Source organism: Sitophilus oryzae, unplaced genomic scaffold (assembly GCF_002938485.1).
Source record: "Sitophilus oryzae breed Bouriz unplaced genomic scaffold, Soryzae_2.0 scaffold_1198_pilon_pilon, whole genome shotgun sequence".
NCBI classification, from domain to species: Eukaryota; Metazoa; Arthropoda; class Insecta; order Coleoptera; family Curculionidae; genus Sitophilus; species Sitophilus oryzae.
The window spans coordinates 541933-569311 of record NW_022145835.1 but is presented as its reverse complement, the minus strand read 5'-3'; the positions used below and the strand labels follow the sequence as shown (position 1 = coordinate 569311).

The window sequence follows — 27379 nt, the reverse complement described above, 5'->3', positions numbered from 1 at the left end:
GTCTTATCTCAATCAAACCCTCCTAATGACAACCCTGTAGCATATGCTTCGCGAACTCTGAACGAAACAGAACAACGTTACTCAACGATCGAAAAAGAGCTATTGGCTATTGTCTGGGCTTGTAGGTATTTTCGACCATATTTGTACGGACGTAAATTCAAAATTTTCACTGATCACCGCCCTTTAGTGTGGCTTTTCAATCTCAAAGAACCAAACTCAAAATTAATAAGATGGAGATTGAAGTTGGAAGAGTATGATTATGAAATTATATATAAAAGTGGAAAACAAAATTTAAATGCGGATGCTCTTTCACGTATTTCCTTACACGCGTTAGAAACTGAATCAACTTTAAATAATCCCGGAGATATAGACCTTGATATAGATAAATTTTTAAATGATTTAACTAACAACCCACAAGAAGGCGACAATACAGAAATCAGTAAAATTATTGAAGAATTAGAACGACCGACAACATCGCGAATTAATATAATTCAAGACATTCGAATTCCTGCTCCTACAAATACTACAGATACTGATACAGTTCATACAGCAAATGCTAATGAAACCTTAGCCGATATGTCTATGTTAGACGAAATAATCAATAGTAAATCAAACCAATTAATTGTTAAAAAATCACCATATAACGCCTACACAGATCAATCATTTGAAAATCTTGAAGGTAAAAAAATTACTAATGCAACTATACCAGCTGATAATGAATCTGTCTTAAAATTCCTAAAAGAACATCTTAAAGATAAAACAACATATATTTATTTTCATTCAAAAGAATTACGACCAATATTCCACGAAGTAATGACGAAACATTTTGGTAATATGAAACTTGTCGAGTGTACTAAATTAGTAAACAATGTTAAACCAGATGAACGCGATATGATTATACGCTTTTCTCATGAAGGCAAAACAAATCATCGCGGTATACAGGAAACTTTAAAAAGAATAAAAATTAATTATTTTTGGAAATCAATGAAAGACGATATTACCAATTTTATTAACAATTGTGAAATTTGTCAAAGGGCAAAATATAATCGTAGACCACCAGATCAACCCCTTGTACTAACAGAAACCCCGTCAAAACCATTTGAAATAATTCACATTGATACACTATATGTAGGTAAACAAAAATTTCTAACCTTTATAGATAAATTTTCTAAATTTGGACACGCCTTACCACACTTTGGTACAGCGATATCGGTTTGTCAAAATTTAGTTCATTTCTTTTCATTTTTTGGAGTTCCAAAACAAATCGTTTCCGATAATGGGACAGAATTTAAAAATGATGTAGTTAGTGAACTATTAAAATCACATAATATAAAAATTCATTTTACGACCCCACAACATCATGAGTCAAATGGCCCTGTAGAAAGACTAAATTCCACACTAGTCGAACACTTAAGAATTCTTCGAGAAAAAGATAATAACACTGACATTATAACCCTAATGTCCTACGCTGTAATCGCATATAATAGCACTATACATTCAAGTACTAATTTCACACCCTATGAATTAGTGTTTGGACATACCGACACACGCGACCCTATGTTAGTTTTACCAGCCGAAGTTTACACGGAATACGCAACTACTCATAGAACTAATACAGAAGCATTATACAACAAAGTTCAAGAAAGTTCAAAAACTTTAAAGCAAAAAATTATTGACAAAAGAAATTTAGATAAGAAAAATACTGAATTAATTATTGGTTCAAAAGTTTATAAAAAACAAGAAAAGCGTTTAGGTAAATTACATCCCAAACATAAAGGTCCATTTATATTAACTAAAGTTTTAGAAAACAATAAGATCGAAATAAAAAACCCTAAAACTAATCAAAAGGAAATCGTTCACGTTAACGAAACTAAAATTATACCCATTGTTGCAGATGGATCGGATTTGCCGATACCGGAACAACCGGAACAACCGGAACAAACTTCTACGAATTAAATAACCATCCAGGAATGCTACCATATAAACTAGGTACAGCCAAAATTACAACTAACCACTGGTCTTTGGTACAAATTCATGATCTTAATCCTGTAATTTCTGAATTTTATTCACTAAAAATAATGGGAAACAATCTAATAACGATCCTAAAAAATAGTAGTCTATATAATCAAGAATACGAGAATCCTGTACTTCTTTTATCCACATTGGAAACGCGTATTGAAAAGAGTATTAGACAAATAAATCCAAATTTATTGAAACATAGAGAAAAACGCGGTCTTTTAAATCCATTAGGCTCGCTAATAAAATGTATAACAGGCAATCTAGATCAAACAGATGCTGAAATGTATGAAAAACAAATACGAGAATTACAAGAAAATCAGTTAAAATTAAAAAAGGTATCTATCAATCAAATAACTCTTTTAGAAAAATCTATTAATAAATTTCAAGCTCTTATTTCAAATTTTTCTACTAATCAATTGATTTTAAAGTCAAGGATTGAACAAATCGAACGAGCTATCAATAAAGTTGAACTACAAGAACTTGCTACCTTTGAATATTTTAATACACATGTAATTTTAAATCAAATAACCATGATGTTTCAAATCATTTTTGACATTTTAGAAAAAACAGAAGTGGCTATAACTTTTGCTAAACTTAATACTCTTCATAATTCTATTATTAATCCCATTGAATTTATCAATGAAATTCAAACCTTTAAAACTCAACTAAACACTGAAATATTGCCTATAGAATCCACAATAGAAAATATATTAAACTTCGAAAAAATAATAGAAATTAAGAGTTATTCACAAGGCTTAAAAATAACATTTATATTAGAAATACCACTCGTTGAATCGGATATTTATCATTATTATAAACTGTACCCAATACCGGTTCCTTCAAATCAAACTTCCCGATTTTTTGTAAATCTACCCCAGAAACCTTTCCTGGTACTTAGCAGTAATAAATACGCCTACATGGATCAAGTTTGCCTACATCTCAAGAAAAATCAATATTTGTGTAAAGAAGACCATCCTGTATATACTAATTTGAAGCCACCCTGTGCAGTACAGTTAATATCTCATATGACGAACATTACTTCATGCCGACCGTTCCTGATTAGCCTGTCGGACATACAAGTAGCCACTATAATAAATGGAAAATGGATTGTCACCACCCCTAATCGAATAATTGCCAGTGTAAACTGCCCGAACTCGAAGAATAACATTCCAATATTTGGATCATACCTGATCGAAATACAGAAGAAAGAATGTACAGTTCATATAGGACCATTCACTTTAAAGCTAACCAAAGTGAGTGAAATTACCTACGACGAAGTCATTCTGCCAAACATCAACCTATCCCAGAGTTACAGACAAGAAAGAAAACCAATGTTTCATCCGAAGACCATAGATCTAAACAATATCAACTTAAAAGAAACCGACGAAATCGCTGCCGCCCTCCAAGAACAGAAGAGGATCCTAAGCGAGCTGTCAATACCCGTTCAAGTGAAAAGAATTAACTTTTGGACAATTTTATTATACGTAATACTTGTAATAATTTGCATCTTTTTTATTTCGAAACTAGTATATAAAAAGGTTTTGATTAAAAAGTTCGATATAGAAAATAAACGTCAAACTGATGAAATAATTATCTAACTTTTAAACTTCTCTATATTATATACTTTGCTTTATATATTACATTTTATTATACTTTATTTTAATTGTATAACTATTTTAATATTTTTATTTTTTTTATTTTTGCTTAATATTTTCATTGTATAAAATCACACCCTTTTTGGGGTATGCTTTTAAGTAATGGGGGAGGAGTTATATTCAAGTAAAACTTGCAAGATTCGTCCTTTGTAGGAAACTTATAAATACAAGTTCGATGCAAATTACGGGCAGTTCTCTTGTAACCTCTGAACAATAAAGATTGTTTTTAAAAACAGTCCGGCGTTTACTCTACACGTAACTACAAATAAACAAAGGTGTTTACCCGAACTTTTTTACATTTTACTGCTTTATTATATCTGCCCCTTCGGCCTTGTTTAGACAATTTTTTACCACCGTACAAATACCTCTTCCTAAGAGTTACTTGTATGGTGTGTTTAACTTTTTGTCAGAATGGGACGAACTGTAAATAATTTTTAGGCTACTAATTTTATACATATCTATATACAAAGTGACCCAGGCCTCCAAAAAAGCTTTTTACCTATTACGTTTTTGGTTCGTGATTTTTATTTCAATTAATTGTTAAGTAATTGCCTCGTATCATAGCCATCATAATACAAGAAGAAGGCCGAAAGAGTCAAGTCTTGTCTTATATTTTCAAAAAAACACAATTTTCTCATTAAATATTGATTTTAGGTATAGGAAGTTATTAATAATACAAGATTAAACAACTATTACACCGTACTTCACAGGAAGCTATCGATTGCGAACTAACTAAATCGTTACTAATTACTAATTTTGAAAGTTCTTTTAAGATCAAAAAGGTAAAACTAAAACCTAAACTGTCATTTGAGATTAAACGGGAAGTTCTAAATAATGTTGCCTAACAAGAAAAATTTATTTATAAGTTTTATAACATCTCTAATTAAATTTGGACAAAAGAATATTTCTGTTTGCTGTAGGTAATTTTCTCAGGGAAAATACGTAAATAAAAATGACTTTTTAAGTCAAAAAAAGTCAAAAGGACAAGTTATTCCAAAAAAGGACTGTCCTTTTCAAAAAAGGACAGGTGGCAACCCTAGGTATTTCTGGAATGGAAATTTAATGGCAAATCTACAACTTTAGTTTGAAAATATGTTCCGACTACTTATGTTTACAAAAATGTCTAAAATGTGCTTTACCATTGCCTCCATATTCTGAAAAAAAAATGAAAGAAAAGTCACCAACCACAAACCTAATATAGAACTGTTTCAGAAACTTGAGTCACCCTGTAAATATTCAAAAGTAACTGAAAGTTTAAATTGAAAATCGACGTTGGAGCGATTTTCGAAGACTACCTACTAACGTTTCAACATAAGTATATATGGGATATTAATGATATTATTATATTAGACCTTATAACAAAACTCATCTGACGAAAAAGTGTTAATGTAGTATATTAACATGGAGTAAAAATTTTACTAATTACTTTACTTTTACTTTACTAATTAAATTCCTTCCAAAAAACGATACGCCACTGGCCATTAGAACATTCCAAATGCGCCTAGTTGCCGGGGTCGGAAATTTTAGACTTCTCTGTCTCTTCTGTCCTTGTTTGACATATTGGAATGTTTGATACACTTCCAACGAGTATTTATGAATGAAATGTTCGATCTTTATAATGTCTTTGAATCTGATAATGTTGTATAAGCAGTTTTAGTTTGTTAATAATAGTTTTTGCAGTTATATTCTTTAGCAAGTATGCTTGGGCGTATTTTGTTAAATTATCAATTACCGTTAATATAAATGTTTTATTAATAATTACGAGGTCAAGGGAAATTTTGTCAAAGGGTCTATGTGGGGACTCTACTATATTGAGAGGATACTTTTTACAACGTTTGTCCATTTTTGAGCGTTGACATATTTCGCAGTATTTTATAAATATGGTAATGTCATTGGTCATATTTTTCCAATAAAATAATTTACGAATTTTATTATATTGTGTCATAAACTTTCCTTTTATTGTGTGTTGTGTGTGATTGTGATGAATATTGTGTTTAGTGAAAATGAAAATGCTACGTTATGTTTCTTGAATACCTTTGTGATAATTCAAGTATTTTGTGTGAATTGTCTCAATAATATTCTCTATTTCGTCCTTACCAGGGTATTTTACTATATTCAAGCACACAGTAAAATTTGTTTCTGGAAATAAATATGTTAAGATCTTGAGCACGTCTGTGTTTGATCTATTTATGTAGTACTGTTCAGTATTTAACTGTAGATCCGCTAGTCGTTCGAACAAAATTTCTATGGTCGATTCGTCATAGTTAACTAGTGTTAGAGTTTGATTTTTTTCTGGAGTGGAAAACGTATCTTTGGCGCCACTTAAAGTAAAGTCTGCGATGTTAAACATGTCTTTTAAGATTTGTAGATCTCGAAGGGGTATATTATCTTCATCATTGAAAAAAAAATATTTTTGTGCTTATGGAAATATAGCTGATCATTTAAGTATTTAATTTTTGCTAAATCTAATTTATCATTTGTTTCTATGAATTCTTGGTATGTTTTTATTCCTACGGTATTAATTTTAATTCGAGATAGTGCGTCTGCCACGTGATTGTCTTTACTGGAAATAAATTTAATTTCAAAGTCAAATTCACTAAGTTTTATTCTCCATTGAGTGAGTTTAGAATTTGGATCTTTTAGATTCATCAACCAAACAAGTGGTCTATGATCTGTATTAATTATAAATTTATTACCGAACAGGTATGGTTGAAAAAATTTCGTCGCGTACACTATTGATAACAGTTCTTTTTCAATAGTGGAGTATTAGTACTGAAAATACTTCTGGCCGCGTTTATATGGGACCCATCTTTGAAAAAACGACATGCTAGAGCCATAAAATAATTAACTAGAAAGAAGTGTCAACTCTGTGTTAAATCGTGGAAACACGATACGCCATCGAAAGCCTTCGTTGTCGTCTGGAGAACTAACTTTCCAATTGACAGGTTGACATGATAAGGACATGATGGCTTAATTTTCATTTCCGTTTCCGGTTATTCAATGGCGGCCCTTCAACTAAATGTATTTTGTATTTTTTCTTTCATTTTAAAAAAATAAAAACCAAAAATAATTTTATTCACATACATTTCGATATATTATATCCCTCTTTCTCTATTGCCTCCTTGGATTTATTTTTTTACTGTCCCCTTTTTGCTGGTCTCGCGCAAGTGTCAACTGCCTCATCTGTATTTCCCTTTGGGGTTGGTTCCTTGGAACTTGCATTATTTAGAATTAGTAAAAGGTTCTATTAATTTACTTTTCAAAATTACTATTTGAATGGGAATATACTGTTTTATATTTCATTTCTTACTAATACCAGTACCCAAATTTTAACTGTCATTTTCAATAGAACATCAATTAGGCTGCGTTTATAAGGGTCATTAATGTGAAATTAAGGTTTCTGGGAAATATTTACCTATAGCGGCAGAATTATCTTTTACTTTCAATTTTTATTCAGTCCAATTTGAATGTCAAAGAATCTGATACGTTGTGTTTTGAAGTAAATCACAGAAATTTTCGATTATACAAAACATTTTTAATCTATTTTGACAATTTTTTACGTGAGTGTAATAAAGAAATATAATTAGAACAAGTTGTTTTAAATGAATATGTTGTTATATTTCTATATGTTATTTTTGGTAAGTTTTGATTATAGCTATAAGCTATAAGTATAATACAGTATAATCGAAAAAAAGTTGCGAGTTGGCTTGGAAATGACGATCGATAACATTTCCCATATAATTTTACATATAAAATGACAGCGATCTTCATTGCATAGTCATTGCTCACGCCGTTTCTTTTTTCGATCATACGGTAGTATGTAATATTTCAAATTCTACAGGGTGGCTCAAAAAGTATGAGTGGATTATTACGAATTTTTTAAATAAAACACCCTGTATATTATTTAATTTTTGACTTACTTTCTGGTCACTTTACTTAATCCTAAGATATTAAATATGTTTTGATAGTTTCATAAATATTAATAAATAAATGTAAAAAAATGTATTTTCAGCCTTTCTTAAAAAAAATATTAAAAATACACACACAAGGATTTTTCTGAAATCAAAACATTACTAAATATTTAATCTAGTATGTACTTACTTTGCTACAAATACCGTACTCTTAAACCATACAGGGCGTTCAAAATTCATGACAAGAATACCTATAACATTTATTGTAATGTTGCATCACAGTTAGAAACTCATCCCCCAAGTTTAAAAGTATAGATCTCTTTTTGAAAACCGATGTAACGTTGGTTTTTGCAGTTCACACAGTGGTTTCTAAGTTTTTTAATGCCCCTTTCCCACAATTTTCACGGGTTTTGAATAAACAAAGTTAAAATTAAATTGTCAAGATCGCTATTAATTTTTAAAAAGAACGCGTTTTATACTTTTCGGTATTTATTCAACCAGAACAGTTTAATTTTTTGAGATTTTTAGCCGACCATACCAATAGGTATGGTAGGCTATTAAGATCGGCAAAAAAAAGTTTTTTTAATTTCATTCAAAATGATTTTGGGTCATAAATGACCTAAATACAAAATATTTTCATGGTGTCTGTCTGTCTGTCTGTCCATCTGCCGTCTGTAACACGATAACTCAAAAACCGCTGAACCGATTTTAACCAAATTTGGCACAAAAATACTGTGGCATCCGAGAATCTGGCCATTCATTTTTGGTGGGGGTGGGGGGTTGGTAAGAAGGTATGGGAGGGGGTTAAAAATTTAAAAAAATCGTAACTCCAAAATTACAGTAGCTAGCAAAACGCGGTTTTCAAATTAAGATTAGGAATAATATTTGCAACAAAATTTGTAATAACATCAAAATCAGTCAAAGTCACAGTTTTCGAGATATTAACATATTTTAGTATGGGCGGCTATACGTGCCTCCCGACGCCAATTTTTTTATTTTAAAATTTGTGAAGAGACTGATTTTGGGCAAGAGAAACTGCTCTCTGTTCTTGTTTGCGGCTGTTCTTAGCAACTGTTATAGCAGCGCCCTACAACTATGTGATCCAAAACAATAGTAAACTTTGGCGGGAAGCCGAGTATTCCAATCTAAATTTATATCTTTTATCTATGGATTCTATATGAAATAGTCGACTTTTTTTCTGTCATTTTTGACGTAATCTTGAAAATATTGATAAAAATCCTTTAAGGTAGATATAGAACATAATACGTACAATGTGCTTAGGTTTAGAAGTTCATGTAGTATCCAAAAGGTACAAAATAAATGGTTCAATTTAAAATAAAGATGTCAGTTCAACTTAGTAGTTCAACTGTTAGAAGAATAATTAGATTAGAGAATGTAATTATTTAAAAAGAAATAAATTTAATGTGCTAAAAAACTAAAGAAATGGGTTGTGTCAAAAACTCTACATTTCTTTATAATAACTTATCTATTATTTGTATTACTTTATTTATAAAAATATTTTATTTTTGTTTCAGACATCTTAAATAGGGATGCTCGTTAGCTCGCTGTCATAAAAACCTTTATAGCCTTTATTCTAGTATTGGAACATTCTCAGGATAGATAAAAGTAAAGGTATTAACATTTTCTTAGAATTTTTCTATTATTATTAATAATAAAACATATTTTTTGTAGCATTCTGAAGATGCACGAAAAAGGATTTATTAATTTATTTAAAGGAACAGGACCTCAAATATTAGCTGTTTTGGGAAGTAAGTACATAGATTTAATGTCGATTGTATTTTAATTTCACAAGTAATATACTCAGGTGCAATATACAATAGCTGTAATGGTGAGGCTTAAAAATTTGTTTACACTTTTATTCTCTTTGTTCTTGTCATTTTATGGCGTATTGCAAGTCGGTAAAATATTATTAGAGAATAAAAGAATAACTTTTATTACAAAAATAAACACTAGAATACTATTTTGTTACTAGTATATTAATTTACAAGTTAATACGACTTGTCAATCTTTTATGGCTGTGACGTGAAAATCCGCTGTTTATTTACTATTTTGCCCTATGATGTTAAAATTAGCTTAACAATTTGTCAATATGTTTTTCGGTTTAATTATTTAATTTATTCATTTAAGATTTCACTTCGAATAATTTTGCATGTTTTCTTAGTATTTCTATTATATGCCGTATTTGCTGCATATATAAAATATTCAAATGTTACAATCCTTAAAGCCGAGTTAAAAATTGTGACAAAAATAATATAAATTTATAAGAATATTTCAATATATTAAAGAATATTACAATATATATATTAATTTCAAAAATGGAAATCCAGTTAAAACCCAAACATCCACACTGTAAAAAGCAAAACAACTTGACCAGATTGAACGTACGGGGTCTAGAGATTAAAAATACCGCCGATGCCCTCCGGGAAGCCATCAAAGAATCACTTCCACCGATAACTTCAATCTCAGTCTTGGAAGCTGAACAAGGCTGGACGCAATTAAATAAGGGATGCGATTTTAATTAAATTAATTAAGGGATGCTATTCATAAAACTAGCGAAGCAGTACTGGGGAAGTCCAACAAAAAGAAACAACCAGACTGGTGTAACGAAAATCAACCTTATATACAGACCTTGTTGGAACAAAAGCATAGAGCACATCAAGCAGTCACTGCAAATCCACACAATCCAAGTCTGGTAGATAACTTTAAAGCAGCCAACAACACGCTTCGAAGAAATCTGCGCCAATTAAAGGATGATTGGTGGTCACAAAAGGCTAATCAGATACGCCACGCATCACGATTATTGTAAATTCTTCGAGGCTGTAAAAGAAGTATACGGCCCAACTAAGAAGGTAAGCTGCCCAATCATGGCACAAAATTGCGAACTTCTAAAAGAGGAACAGCAAATTAGAAACCGCTGGAAAGAGCATTACAGCCATATTCTTAACCAGGAAAACAACCCCAATATAGAAGCACTAAATACAATACCTCAGTATAAGAGCCTCGATGTATTAGATACCCCAATAACAGAACAGGAAATAATGGCATCCATAAAACAGCTTAAAAACAATAAATCAGCTGGCTGTGACGCGATCCCGGCGGAAATCTATAAGTGTGCAAGTAAAGAACTTATTGGTCACCTTAAGGCTCTCTTCGATGTCATATGGGAAAGCGGAGAGGTACCTCAGGACTTTTGCAATGCGAATATAGTGAATATATTTTCGCACCAACCGTGGCACCGTCGCGCGTCGATTCCATATTTTCCATCCGCCAACTGTTAAAAATTGTGACAAAAATAATATAAGTTTATAACAACCCAAAACAATGTCTAAAATTTCGTCCGTAACATGTTATGTATGTATATACCTCTATTTGTAGATAAATTAGTTGTTTGGATATTGAAATGTATACAGATTAATCTTCAAGTGTTTTTAGTGTTTTTCGTATAATAATAATCGTATATTATATAAATTACTATATTATTTAAATATATTATTTTCTGAGATGGCTATTTTCCGGTTCCGCTGAGACGGTTTCAGATCATTGTGCCCCTCTACTGATCTCTAGGATACTTTCTCTAGTCCTATTCTCTTCACACACATTCTAATAACTTGAAGACTGAACTCTTAATATAAAATATTTAAAACACATAATATTAATTATTCATTTTCTGATAATTTAGTCATGTATCAACTAATCATATTATTATCATCCCTGATTTCAAAATGCACAAATACTAATAATTTTTTTTTTAAATATTACAACCTAAAATAAAACAAAAAAAAATTATGAACAATAACTTTTTCTATGCTTTATTTACTTTATGAACCTTTTCTTTTTGCCACCTGCATTCCCTGCGTGAAATTTAAATTCCAGTTATGGTGGGTTCATACATGGTGAATTAGTCCTAACCTTACCCTTAACATTAACCCCAAGAAATTAGCCTTGAGAACTTAAGGGAATGCCGTTCATACTTCTCCTACTTGTAATAATTAGTGATAGGATAACTCGAGCGAAAATTCGCCTGAGTACTCGATTGTTGAAATAACCGACATCGCTCGATTATGAACGAGCCATGCAAGTGACGAGTTACGACCGAGGAAAGCAAGCGATCCTAGAATGAAATAAATTGAAATCCGATTTTAATGTATCATACTATTTTCTACATACATTGCAGGAAGCAAATTTATACGACGTTATCCGGTGCGTATGTGAGTGACAAAATTTTACGACCTACATCGACAATGCTTTGAAATAAACTAAATCAAACGAATTACTTGTCGCTCGTCGCTTGCTACTTGCCATTCATCACCGAAAGAATATGTGCTCTGCGCACGCAACTTACTGCTTGGCGTTACGAGTACAACAAACGACGGGCGAAAACCGGGACTTTTAAATACGAGCGATATTTCGCTCGAGCGGTCGCTCGATTCTTGAAATCGCTTGTAAGCGCTTGCGCTCATATAAAACGTATATTTTGAACTGACCCAAATTCAAAATTATTTTTAAAATTTTTAAAAACACTTGAGAAACTAATTTCTATATTAATAATTTCTTCTCGTAGACCAAGAATACATAATTTATTAACATTTATAAACCGTCAAATTCAACATGTCCAGATATTATTTCGAGAATTCTTAAAACCCCTAGTTTTGAGCATGTGCGATTCAGTTGTGAATTAGCATTAGCCCTAAGAATATAAAATATCCCAACCCGTTAGGACTACAGCTAATGTTATACCATACCATATCGCCATTACTCGCTGGCGAGTATTTTGACACGCATCAGAAGATGGTCACGCAAGGCGTTTTCTTTCATGAGCTTTTCTGTGACTGAAAAGCCCGATACGTGATGTTATCTGTCTACCGCACTCCAGACATTCAAAAATCTCATTGCTTTGTTGCCTCTTTACTTTTTGGTTGTCGCTCTTAACTGACTTTACAATTCTTCTCTATTCCGTTCTATTGTGAGCTGCCTCTTCCTACTGATTCTGCTTGTTAATTCCCTTTAAGTTTTCGTGGAAAATATCCTTGAACCTTTTGAGTTGTCCACCCGGCCTCCTCTTACCGTCTACAAGCTCACCGAAAAGCAGAGATTTTGGTATGCGGTTTTCTTGCATTCTTCAAACGTGACCAGCCCATCTTAAACGGGACTTTGTAATTATGCCTTCAATACTCTCGCAGTTAGCTTTTTCAAGGACCGATACGTTCGGAACATGATGGAACCATTTTATTCTTAAGAGTTGTCTAAGATGTCTCTGTTGCAACTTGTTTAATGCGTTCATGTGCCGGCGGTACGGCACCCAGGTTTCGCTTTCATATAACATGGTGTGAATTATTATCGCTCGGTACACCGCAAGTTTCGTTTTTGTGCTCAAGTCATGATTGTAGAAAACCCTGTCTTTTAATTTCCAGAATGCTCTTGAGGCGCTGCTAATCCTGTGCTGAATTTCAGAGTCGATATTGGCCTTTTCCGAAATCAAACTGCCGAGGTAATTGAATTCCGCTACATAATCCAACAGCTCATCTTCCGGGGGAGTGCACATGCTTTTAGTTTTACCGATGTTCAGCTTAAGTCCCAAGGCCTCGTATGCCCATGTATATGCGTTCAACATACAAGTTCTGTGATGAATTTTGTGCGTGTTTTTGCCCTGAGTCTTTTTATGTTGAACAGACCGCCGTCGTATCTGTATCTAATGCCCAAACCTCTCTCCTGCAGTTTGCTGTCCACTATAATGGAGAGCGCTGCCATGAATATATTGAATAGGAGAGGCGCTAAGACACAACCCTGCCTAACGCCTGTGTTTGTTAGGAAGGAATCGCTCAGTGATCCATGATATGACACTCTTGATTTGTTGTTGTTATGGAGGCTTTTACACTGTAAGAAATTTTGATGGGTACTCCGAACTTTTTTCATAATTGCCCAAAGTGCATCTCTGTTCACAGACTCGAAGGCTTTTGTTAGATCGATGAATGCAACGTAAAGTTTAGACTGCTGCTCTTTTACTTTTTCCTGTAGTTGCCGGATGGAGAATATGGAATCGACGGTACCGCGGTTGGTGCGAAAACCCGTTTGCGATTCTGGGAGGATTTTTTCTATATGTGGGTGGAGGCGATTTGACATAATTATTGCAAGAATGTTTCCTCCGATAGCCAGTAGTGAAATTCCTCGGTAGTTTCCGCAGTCTGATGCACTTCCTTTGTTCTTAAATATATTCACTATATTCGCGTTGCAAAAGTCCTGAGGTACGTCTCCGCTTTCCCATATGACATCAAAGAGAACCTTAAGATGACCAATAAGTTCTTTACTTGCACACTTATAGATTTCCGCCGGAATCGCGTCACAGCCAGCTGATTTGTTGTTTTTAAGCTGTTTTATGCAGTCCTTTATTTCCTGTTCTGTTATTGGTATGTCTAATACATCGAGGCTGTTATACTGAGGTATTATGTTGAGTGCTTCTATATTGGGGTTGTATTCTTGGTTAAGAATATGGCTGTAATGCTCTTTCCAGCGGTTTCTGATTTGCTCTTCCTCTTTTAGAAGTTCGCCATTTTGTGCCATGATTGGCCATGAAAGCTAATGTTAGGATCGATACAACGAAAGTATGAACGCTAGCATTCCTTAACGTTGATTCATATTCTTAGGGTTGGGCTAATGCTAATGTTAGGGCTAAGATCGGAAGAATGAACCCACCATTGTCAGCTCGGCGCCGAATATGTCCATGGCTGGCAACAATGAATTTAAAAATTAAAGTAATAGTTTAATTGGTATCGAATATATCTACTAATTACAACAATCAAATAATTTTTAATATAAATAATATTTGAATTAAATCATGATAAAAATAGTTTTCTAACAGACTAAAAAAATCTTGAAAAAAAGAGCTTGATTGAGTTATAACTATTAATACTTGAATAATTTTTATTACCTAGCTAATAAAATTATCAGTGTTCATAATTAAACAATCTAATAATACTATAAGTGCATCAAACATGTTCGAACACAGCGCGAAACATCTTGAACGTAGTTTCGGTTTCGGCCATAATTGCAGCCGAAACCGAAACCAAGCTGAAATCCGTTATTTTTGCCGAAACTGGACCGAAACCGAAACCGGAATCGAAATTTCGGTCGGACACTAATAATTTATAATAACTCAATAATTAAAAAAAAAATAAATCACAGTTTCTTAATTACATATTATATTAATTTTTAAATATTGCTCCATACCAAATATTGATTTATTCTATGGATTTTAATCTGATTTAGTATACCTAGATGTTTTATGGACATGCATTATCTTTATTACCTAATAAAAATATTATCTTACAGTTTTATATCACTTTAAGCCAAGTAAAATAAGGAATATTTAATTTCTGTCATACCATTTATTCTGCTATTAAGATGATATCTGTGTCTGGATCTGTGTTAACGAGTTATGTTGATTTTTAAAATTTAATATTTCTAAATTTTAATTAGTTTAAAAATACGTGTTCTTAGAAGTAGATACAGGTAGTTTGGGCTGTTTATTTACTTTCTTTATACAGTCAGTGATATTTGTAATTAATTCATAGCATCTTTGGCTTATTATTCATATATTTTAGAAAAAAAAAATGTTAATTTGGTTCGAATTTTAACGTTATTGATTGATAATAATAGTTTAAATGATAATAATAGATAACACTAAAATGAAAAAGTTATAAAATCATATAGATATATTTCCTGTAATTTTTCGTAAACAAGATATGGAGTTATCTATTTCTCTATAAATAAAAGCTAACTTATAGAGGAATATTCCAAGACCTGAAAACAAAATTACAACTATTTAAAGAATAACCAGGAGTGAGTTTCCCACAATAATAAGGTGCGGCCTAAAGACCCTTTTTCTAATATTATAATTTTTCATGAAATCGATATACAGTTTGTGCAATCGCTGTATAATAGTAAAAACTTAGTTTCTATTAGCTCGAACTACGAAAACGTTTACTTTTATTTAGAACCTTCGATATATTTTGATAAAAAAAAGTGCTGTAAATATATCCATTCTATTTCAAAGTGGTAAATGTTACATGTGTAAATAAGTGTTGAAGATGAAACTTTGGATTGCTGATTTGTTGAGATCCGCAGCACCTCAATTTGCTCCCGTTTTATTTGGTAAGTAGATGTTGCATTTTATAATTAAAATACAGGGTAATTCACAATTGACCTCACCATTGTTTTCTCGAAAACTATAGGAGATACGAGGATGGTAAAATAAGGGAAAAGTTGTGCGTTAACGTTATCATTTGAACTTCCGAGTAGGTTCCGGACTTAAAACTTAAGTTTTTTTTTCTGATTTAAATCATTTTAATGACTTAAGAACCTGTTTTAATTATTTGTCGTGTTACGCGTGCGTAGTGAGTCTGTTGTCTTTCAAGTGAATCCCCGACTCCGTTATGTAGCCCGAAAGACGAACAAAAGAAATTCATCTCGAATATATTAAAGAGTACCTTAAAATCTTCCATCCCTTATTATTTCACCCCTCCATCGCTTATGTCATCGATATATTCCATAGTGATCAATGAATGTAGCATGTAGAATGTTTAGGAAGGGAGTTAATCACCGCGACCTAACAGATCTATTGTGTGTTCCTCTTTCTTGAGTTATAACGAGTTATAACTCATCATACAGTCTAATCTCCTAATATGATACGTACTAAGAAAATTGATAATTGGTAATACAGGAAAGTTAATATTACCATTTAAAAAAGGTACTTAAATTGAATTCTGGTTGTCTTGACTTAATATTAATTATAGTGATTTAAGTCATTTTACTGACTTAGCTTGCAGATCATCATGATTTAAATCAAATATATAGACTTATCGACCAGTCGACAAATGCATCGATAGCGGGAGCAAATCCGGACAACTTGGAAAAAGTTTTATTTTGTTTAGTTTGGTGTCGAGAATCACGTATTAAATTTGCACTCCCCGTAAAGCCCGGATTTGGTCGCCATCTTGGAAAAACTGGCTAAAATTCGGTTTATTTTTCATTATTTGTCAATAACTCGATTTCTATCAACTTTAGTGCAAAATATGTAGAGACCAAAATTAAAGAAGAGGCCTCTATAAAAAAACGTCGTATGGGTTTTTTTCGTGCGACTACCCAAAGTATCGAATTTTACGAAAACAAAATTAAAGTTTGATATAATGTACGTGTTCAATATATCCGGGGTTTACTGTACTTGTTTCCACACCACCTTGAGTGGCACCCCCGAGACATAAAGCCTAAAAACTTGTTGGCTGCTACTGGTTGGCAGTAGCCTGCTGTCGCGGTCATAATGGAAGAACGCAATTTGCATTATGACCGCAATAACGGACTAAATTTTTATTATTGCGCGACGGGTGGAAAATCAAGTTTAACCGCCTTATCTCCCAGGGAGCTGCCTTGAGGTAAAGTACCCGGCGCGTTTTTTTAGTGATCCCCCCATTTGCAATAGGCCTAATCCACATGTCGTCAACTTAGGTTTCTTTTGAGGTGAAAGGTTCATCAGAGTTCCTTCGTTTTTTTTATGTTACTGGCTGTTCAATATAATCTTCCTGAATGTCTTCCACATCTGTATCATATTCCGGATCTGGTTCATAAGGTGCAGAATATTTTATTCGTTGATCTTTATCGAGAGGAAAATTGTCCTCGTACTTCTCTTCGTCTGATTTTGCCACCTCCAAACTATTCGAACATGATTTGCCCTGACAAAATGCACACATTATCGAGAAACGCAAACCTGCTTTGCGGCAACTACAAGATGTATTACAACCTTTGGCACATTTACATGAAATCAGATTTAATATTTCTTGGGGAGCTGCATATTGGGAAGTAGCAATGGACATCAACCCTTTCTTTGAATTTTACCATCCCCAATCCAGAGGTGATTTTTCATTCCCATACCATAGCTGTACCTGACTGTACGTACGGAAGGGGTGCAAGCGAGCTGCGTCTTTGGTCGATGGTAATGATGCTAGGTTTTGAAAGCTTTTGGTAATAGATTTTACGAAACACTGGTATCTGTACTTATCTAATGAGTCGCATTTTCTGGATCCATCTAGATGAAGAAGAAATCGTTCTCCAGCTTTTTCTATATCTTCTGGGTTATGCGTTTGGGTCTTTGAAAGTTTGTGCAGCTGTCTGTAATAATTCTTTTTCTTTCTGTAAAACTTTAACGAATTTCATTTTTCCTTATCTGTATAATGCGGATGTGCCACTAAATGCCACTAAATGCGTGGAGAAATAAAATGCTGTCCATAACTGAAACATCTAGATTCATATTATGTGGTGCATACGTTCTACTTTGCGACGTCCCCTTAGCACAAGTTCTTTCAGCAACTAATAACAGACGACTACTATTTAATTGTGTCTCCAGCAATCGAGCAGCGATCGTACATGACCTTGAGTTAAAGATTCCGCTTAACAACAGGAGTATGGTTCTCGGAAAGACTAAAACTGTCTAGAATAGAGGAAATAATAACTGCTTATAATATATTTAGCTTTTATTATATTATTATTTTTCTTTAAAGCGAGATAACTTGGAAATGGGTCGTCGCACGGTAAAAGTACATAGAACGTTTTTTATAGAGTTTTTCCTCTTCTTTATTCGGTCTATACATTTTTTGCACTAAAGTTGATAGAAATCGAGTTATTGACAAATAATGAAAAATAAATCGAATTTTAACCACTTTGTGTTATATTTTTGGAAAGGTAATTTTAAATTATTTTCAATAAATTAAAAATACACAGGGTGTCCCATACAAAAAATCAAATTTTCTGTTGATAATTCTTAAATTATTAATTTTAAAAAAATTATACTTAAACAATTAAATTCTACGTAAAAAGGTGCTTTGGAAATGTTTCCATAAAAATACAAAATTTTCCATAACAAAAAAGTTACAGCGATTTGTTAAAAGTGCCACTCCGAAACGGTAACCGATATCGACATGCGGTTTTCACTATCATGTTTTTGACAAAAATTGAGCTCCAGACACCGATATTAGTTTTCGTCTATCTCCTATAGAAAAGAGTGTTTCCATTTAAAAGCGTCGAATTTGACCCACCCTGTACAGTTGGCTATATTTAGGTACTAACAATGGGCTCTGCAAATTCGAGCGGTTTAGAATACCTAAATTTGAAAAAAAAAGTTGAAAATAATGAACATTTTATATTTTCTATTTAATCGGTTTTAAAAAAAGATTTTGACATATCCAAAAAACTAAGAAAGATACATAAAAAATGCAACATTTTTGCTCTCTTTCAATATCCTGTAGATTTATTAATTTCGTATAGATATTACGTTTTTTTAGTTTTACTTGCGTGTAAGGACCACCTTCCTTGAATCCTTAAACCCCAAAAATCTCGTAAAATGAAGAGTTCAAGACTGTTCAACTATAGAAATTAATTCGTAGCTCGTGCAATTTCCTACAAATTGAAAGTTTTTATTTTTATGATTTTAGCCATAGATTTTGTTGTTATTTTTGTGTGTTAATTTTTTCCGAAAAAATGAGGTGACCATTTTATTTTTATCATAAGTCAGCGAGTTTTTGAGCTATAAACTTGAAAAGACCTTCTAGAAAAGCATTTAAAAGGTCTTTTCAATAACTTTAAAAACGGTCATATTCATTTTCTTCGAAAAATGTGTTTTTTCACCATTATTTTACTGTAAAAAGTTGCAATTTAGTTTTCGAAAAATAAAAAATGACTTTTACAGAGCGATATTATTACACCTATGATAATTAACAAAAAATGAATCGATTCGTTATTCCAAAAGCTTAATTTTTGCTGTATATGAGTTCTCCGATAAAACGTAAGGTTTTCGAGATATTTATAAAAAATGGCAGAAAAATATGCAGTTTTTAGATGAAAAATCAACATTTTCAATCCTAAATAACTCGGCTTAGAATTCATCCCTTTATTGATTTTTGCATTAAAATGGCTGATTTATTTCTCACCCCCGAGAGGGGGTAGTACTGACACCCAGGGTGACGGCACACATCGCTACTATATAACTTTTGTTTCTTACATATATCTCTATTTACTGTTAGAATTTCACGTCAATCGGTGCGGGTGTGAAGAATTCGGAGTATTAATACCCAATTTTTTCCTCGCTTACTGGCCTAAAATGTTAATATGACGAAATCAAACTTCAGATAATTCGATCACTCATTAATAAACAGACAGAGATTTAGTAATATTAATATTTTAAGATTATATAGTCTTTAAAATTTTGACATAGACTGACTTAAAAATAAATGACTTTTAATCAAAACGTTCTATTTTAAAGCAAACATTTAAATCTACGGAAAATATTTGTTTCTTTTATAATCACAACCCACGGCACATATTTCAAATAAACTACCCATAACGTATTACTTAAGCCAAGTTAAATTTACCGAATCGATCGAGAATGGTTTACATTGGCCTATTGTAACGTAATAAACCTATCGAATGCTTTCGATTAAGTCAATGTCAACACTGCAATTTAACTGGTGATATGCAAGTGGGTCTGATTAGAGCTGAATGTGTCGAGTGTGCGTGAATTAATTGAATTTGAAATGGTGAGATTGTCATTTGGTTCAATTTCATCTTCGGTAAATGAACAGATTTAATACAAATAATTTTCAGTATATATAAAATATATTTTCTTTTTATTAATTGTCTTTTATTTTTTGATAAAGAAATAGACAGCAATAACCCAAAAGAAAAACTTTTTATTATTATAATTATAATATTAAGAAAATTCCTTCTTCATAACAAAATTTGCTTCTTCTAAAATGGTTAATTCCGTTTACACTTTTCTAAATTTCCATACAGATTTAAGAAAATTAAAAAAAAACATGAAAATATGGCTGAAGTCCTAGAGTCAGTTTTAGGTTCTCGTTCTTTAACAGATTGTTATTGATGGAAGTTCTAGTTAACGTCATCTTTTTGTTTAAAAATTTAGTAAATCAGAAGCACAAATCACTGCCACGAAAAGGATGATAATAGTTATCAAAAAATGTATATACATTCTATACCGGGTGGCGCGGCGCATCGTCGTTGGACACATAGAAAATCCTATGAAAATTATGAACTGTTTAAATATTGGCTTCACTATTGATTTTACAGCAAAGTCAGTCGAATAAATTTTTTAAAGGTTTATGTATAGTAAATACAGATGATAAATTTGAACAATTTTGGACCAGCCGATTTTAAGTAATTTAAGAAAAATTGCATCTATTTTTAAATTAAAACCGAACAGGTAACAATCAAGCACTAGTCAAAAACTGACATACCTTAGGTTTACAAACTATGATTTTGTCATTGTCAAAAGCAATTTAATTTTAATAAAATTTTAATATTCAGGGAAAATTAACCGAAACCTGTCAGATACACTGTCTAAGCTATTTCCCGCGTATTTTATCATGTTCACTTTTTTTTTATGTGTATAACAATAAATTATTACTAGAGTGAATATTAAAATTAAATTACATTTGAAAATGACGCTGACAACTTAAGGAATGTCGGTTTTTGATTGCACTGAAAAAAAGGATCTCTCAGTCGAAATGAATATGACTTTGACCCAAAAGATTGGCGCTTTTCAATAGGGCCATGAACGGCGTTTCTTTGACCAAAGCATTAACTATCTTTTCATAAGCTTTAAAAAATTACTTTAGAGAATAGAAGAATATATCTGTCCAAAGTATTTCACTCTTGACCCAAAATGAATATGCAAAGAAGTTCTTGCTACAAGAACAATAGTCTCTTTGATTCGTGCAAAAATTCTTGATTGAAATGGGACCATTTCTTGATTAAAGAGACACTTTTCTTAAACCAATAGCGAATACTATTGACTCAACTAAAATTTATTTTGATCTAAGAGAAGTCTATACATCATATACAGGCATATTATGAGGTATATTATTCTCTGATAAACTTAGGTCTTCCTGGTCTGTAGTAAGTAAAGTGATATTATTTTCCTCGATAGTAGTTATTTCTGCTTCTTCACTCCTTGATATTTTTGGGGTGGTTCATCACTCTACAAATTACAAAAAAAATGTTACATCACGATTAATCAAAGTAAAGCAAATAAATTATTAAAATTATAAGCTTTGGTCACATTTTGAATTTTTTAATACGACGTCTTAAAATTGTAAAATTTTTGTAATTATTTGCATAAAAAAATCGATACCTATATTCTTATTCTATTTATAGTCACGCATGCATTATCTAAACAGGTGCATTAGGTAAATGTCTCTTACCTTCAAATATAGCAAATAAATGCTCTAATTTCCATTTTTTCAGAAACTCCTTTAAAGAATCCATGTATCCTAAAATTTGTCCATAAAAATTGACAAATGCATGTTAATAACGATCACTAATTTGTTATACGATAATACGCAAATTATGCAAAATTCCAAGTGGAAAACACATGATCAACAAAACCCGTGCGTACTATGATGTGCGACCTATGAAATGCGACGTACGACTGATCGGACTGCCGACTGATTGTATATACCGTCCTTCGTCTTTGGCGTGTCGTTATTATTTTTCATCAAAAGAGTATTTACATTACGGAACTTTGAACCCCTAACTGAGACTATTTTGTTGATTAAGCAAGAATCCTATTTTCTAGTTATCAAAAGGATACAAAATAACAAACCCTACGAGTATACCGATTTGGTCATTGACACTGTACGGTCTGGATTTTAACGTGTAAGACAGTGATGTAGACAGCTTAATGGAAAATCAAATGTATTAAAAAGAGATAAAAATTGGGTCGACACATTTCTTCTATGCGGTATTGCCGGCTTTTAAATCAAAATTTCAAACTGCACAAGTAGGTTTGGTTAGATTTGAGGGATGGATCTTTATTTTTCACTGTTAGTTACTCATTTTACAACAGCTGCAGTAGATTATATTTAGTTTAGATATATTATCATCATTTCAGTAGTATTCATGAAAGTTTTTAAAATAGTTTATATTTTTCTACACACAATTTCCTACAAACGTAAAAACGGCTTCACTGCATGCTTTGCCTCTCTGTCTGTCAACCGGTCATTTATATTATTCTCTGTCACACGCATTAAAATCCAGACCAAATAAATTGGATGACCAGCAGGGTAATGCTTACTAAAACCAGATTAAGTAAAGCATACAGCCGCAACCGGTAACTAAATACCTAGTTGACCTGAAGTCACACGAATGAGTTTTAATTGCTATCGGTTGAACTGTTTTTATATATTCACTGGTTTTTTAATTTTTGCTGCGGTCCTACATATTTTCAGTCATCTGATTTATGGGTCGGCCCTGATTGTAATCATCATCATCATTTTCAGCTTATTCGACCATTTCCAATTACGGTGCAGCGTCCCTCACATATTTAGATATTATCTTTGTAGTTGGGCCCATTGTTTTTTACTGTTGGTTATGCGGACCCAAGTTATCCCTGCGAATTTCTTAATATCATGGTCCCATCTCAGGTTTGGTCTTCCTCTGGGTTTCCTGATTCCTCATGGGTACCATTCTGTAATTTTTGTGGTCCATTTGTTGTCTTCCTTCTTGCTAGATGTCCTGCCAGTTGCCACTTGGGGGATTTTATTCTGTGGATGACATCTATTTCCTGGGTTTTTTGTCATATCCACTCTATTCTTTTACGGCCTCTCTTGGTTATTTCCAGCATATTTCGTTCTATTGAGTATTGTGCGACCTGCAGTTTCCTTATAATGTCCATTTTAAATGTCGAGGTTTCTCATGTATAAGTCATGACTCGTAGTACACATTGGTTGAATGTTCTCTTCTTTAGATAAAGTGGCATTCGAGATTTGAATATGACTGAATAAGCTGATCGTAATATCTATTGCTATGATACAAAAAGTTGTGAAATCTCATGTTAAACCAACTAAGTTATTATAGTTAGTAATTTAATAAATTACCTATATCAACATTAAATAGTAACTTTATCAATATTAGACATCTTTATTTCTATAATAGTTATGACTCAGCCCCGCAAACACGGCACCACACCACTTATAAAAGAATAATCTATTATTTCGATTCCTAGTAAGAAGTGAATCTAAATAGACCATTTAAGAATAATGTATTTAACTAGAAGAATATTTTGCAGTGCAATTACAAAGACATTACCATTATATAGAAATAAAGATGTCTTATATTGATAGGGTCACTCTAAATGTTGATAGACAATTGAATAGATAACAATTATAAAATCGCTTATTTCTGGGGCTTACTCAACCGGGTCTCACAATGCAAATTCACCTCAAATATCCATTTAGTTGGTCATTGACAAGCATTCTCTCATTGTACATGAAAATAACAAAACAAATATTTACTGATCAGGATAAAATTGATAATTCAAGACTCACCCGGGGGTACTCCGCCCCCTAACCACTGACATCACTGACATTCTTATTCAATATATCACATTTCATATCTCCCATCTAATTCAAATATTATTCGGATCTATTGGTTAATAATCTTCAACAACTAGCTAGTGTCACCTGAAATAGTATAGGGGCTTCCCCCGTACGCAAATCTGCCGCTAAACAGATTCGCATCCCAATCGAATAAGCTAATTGGGGTAGCTCACTACCCCAACGCCGCATCGTGTCAATCGAGAAGACAAGGGAGACCTCAAACTCTGAAGACCAACTTCGAAGGCAAGACGTCACAAGAAGTTTTCTTCTGGTCAAACGACCCGTTGCCTTACAGTACATGCAACGTTTATAGTCAAAAGACTCTCAACCCCCAAATGTCAGCTCTATGACAAAACACAACACAACAGCCGGCCGGTCTAACTACTACTGACCTGCCGCAGGCAAGCTAAGCCTCCTCTTACATCACAATTTTACCTGATCACAAATATTTACATCGCTTGCCCCCAATGAATCATACTATTTTCTCTAATCTACTTTAAAATAGAGTGTTTTAGCATTACTAGATAAATAAATAGAGAGTTTCCGAAGGAATGCATATTGTTTATTAGAATAGTGAATAAATAAAAGCATTATTATGACGAACTTATTTTCCAAGTTTTACACAATTTTTAATATAACATAGTTGCTGACTTAGATTTATATAAGTATGACTTATATTGAATAACTGACTTGGTTTTACATGAGATCCAAAAAATTTTGAAATGGAAGAACCAAACCAAAATAAAACACTTTTGCACTTTTTACATATTTTTTATATTGTTGATAGGATTATTATTACATATTGATTAATGATTGGATGGTTTATTCCTGACCCGGGGGGGGGGGGTAGTAATTTGCCTCAATTCTCATTTCAACATCTAGAGTTTTCATATGTAGACGATCTTTATTTTTGAAGTGAAACTTCTTTACGCGTATTGGGAATAAAAATTCAAGGTCGTGACACGGCACGCGACACGTAAACCGACATGCGACAAGATAGGCGAAAGAAAAGTAGTAAGGGCAGCTTACGGCTTAGAACATATCGTCCGATCTAAATGAAATATGGTATGACGATAGATTGGAACAAGGCCAACTTGACCGTGTAAGACAGGTGCCACTGTGACACTTAGTTTTTATGTAATAAAAGTGAAAAATTAATGTCGTCCGATCGCGACCAAATTTGGTGGGTAGGCTATGTGAGCGACGGTGAATATGGTCCCACCCTACAAAGTTGGATACGACGCCGACGCGCGACGCTTTGTTTACATCTTCATCAGGGTGGGACTAAGGATTTGATATTGAAGAAAAAATGTGATTCGATTTCGGCATAATTGGGGGCGGGCTACAGGATAACGCCCTCGACGCCGACGTTTCAAACCGATGCCTCTAAATGGACGAAATCATCAGGATTTCGTAGTGGCGTAACTCATTTTATGATATTTTTCAAAAGAGAGCGTTTTAAAGGTTGTCGCCCACTAGACCGCTGCGCGGCGCGGCTCTGGGAAGAGAATTTTTTCCGGCTGCGAAGGAACTGCGCCCACTATAGCGCGCTTTTGAAACGCGGCAACGCTATTTAGTTATAGTCGAAGTGTTTTTTACTTACTGTAGTTTAGTTTTTAAAGCAATGAGTTCAAGTACGGACGAAAGCGTATTTTTTGTGCTCTTCTAACAGAGGAAGATGAAGAGGGTGAGGAAAATTTTGGACTCATACGATTAACAAAAAAAGAAAGAAGTTTGGAGAATTTTACCATCTTTTCCAGATTTAATAAAAGACAAAATAATTTTTTTTCAGTATTACAAAATATAAAGGAAACATTTTACGCTCCTCAATTGAGGGTTTTAGAAGAAAACAACACCAGGTATATCTACTCATCATATTTTTTCAGAAGAGACAAATTACTAATATTTTTGATAATTCTTATTTATTCTGATGTGTATATTAGTTATGTGGTCAAAAAAAACCCTGATCTTTTTATATATTTAGGTAATTAGAATTTAAAATTGGAGATTGTCACTTTTGTTAAAAAGTGGGGGCCAGTTTGCCTCTATACCCCTCAATTATATTAAATCTTTGATAGAAAGGCATTTCGTCCATCTGTCTCTAGTGAGGGAAGACTAAAAAAATATCATATTCCTTTATGAAAATCGATTTGCCTAATTTACCTTTTAAAAATACAATTCTGCCATTGAGACATATCACTAGTTCCTAGTCAAAAAAAAAAAAAAAAAAAAAAAAAGCCAACTGAAAGACTCGAATGCAAAATTATCTGCCTTGTGAGTACGCACACTGCAACGCGTCGAAACGCGGGAGACGGAAAAAAGTTGCTAGATAAGTCTTCCGACTTTTTGACGGAAATTCCGTGGCGCGCTTCTGCGCTGCGCGCTCTAATGTGCGTTGGTCCATTTAAATACATGGCAAGCAGACAAAAGAAATTTCCACATGGCGCCGCGCCGCGTCGCGCCGCGGTCTAGTGGACGACAACCTTAAAGCTTCTTACTACTTTAGTCTCAATACCAAACAAAATAAATTGTCGACACTGTGTTTCTTTACAACAAAGAAACACAGTGACTTCGATATAAATTGGTTAGTACTGAAACAAAACCGAAAAAAAACTTTAAACCGCTCTGGAATTATGGATCGATTGGAACCAAAAAGTGAGGATAGAGGTACCTGAAAGGAGTCCTCAGTAAGTAGACATTTTAATTTTGTATTTTTTTGTAATTTGTTATTTTTTCAACATTTCAAACTACACTTTTCCAAACATGTCCTTCAAATCCTTCAATTTAATCTGTTAGTAAGAAGTTTCAAGTTTCACTTCAAATAAATATGGGTACATAGTTTTTAATTGAGTTTCATTTTCATTAATTGTACCTAATTTTTTCAAAAATTGACTTATATATTGCATAACCGTTAGTCAAATCTTAAAAAATATTAATTTCATTTTGGCAAAGAGTATATTAACTCAATTATTTAATGCAGAAGTTCAATCCAATTTACGGAAAGAAAATCGTTTGTGTGCGCGTCGTCAAATATAACAATGACGTAAGGTGGTTTTTCAATATTTATTCTGTTATTAACATTTCCACGATGTTTATTGAAAAACTTATAGGGATTTCATAAGTGTTTGCTCAGAAACGTTTACCTTTATTGGTAGTGTATCGATACAATTTATTTTAAAACCACGTCATACAGGGTGAAATACTCCGCTTTGTTCTTGTTCGTTTCGAATAAATTTGATAGGATTTGTGCTATCTATTACAAAGATTCATTTTCAAGCGCAATCACCCTCCTCTGTATAGAGGAATCGGAATCACATGATTTTGAATGACATCAAAG

The 27379-nt window shown here is 32.8% G+C and overlaps 1 protein-coding gene across 1 annotated transcript in view; it reads left to right on the top strand.

Moving 5' to 3' along the window:
• The first annotated feature begins 15073 nt into the window (after window positions 1-15073).
• The window catches only part of LOC115891772 (facilitated trehalose transporter Tret1-like), a 66574-nt gene continuing 54268 nt past the window's right edge, over window positions 15074-27379 (top strand). Inside the window, exon 1 of the mRNA XM_030912333.1 lies at window positions 15074-15754. Coding sequence (XP_030768193.1) covers window positions 15691-15754 — 64 coding nt within the window. The 5' untranslated portion in view covers window positions 15074-15690. The remainder of the gene's footprint in view (window positions 15755-27379) is intronic.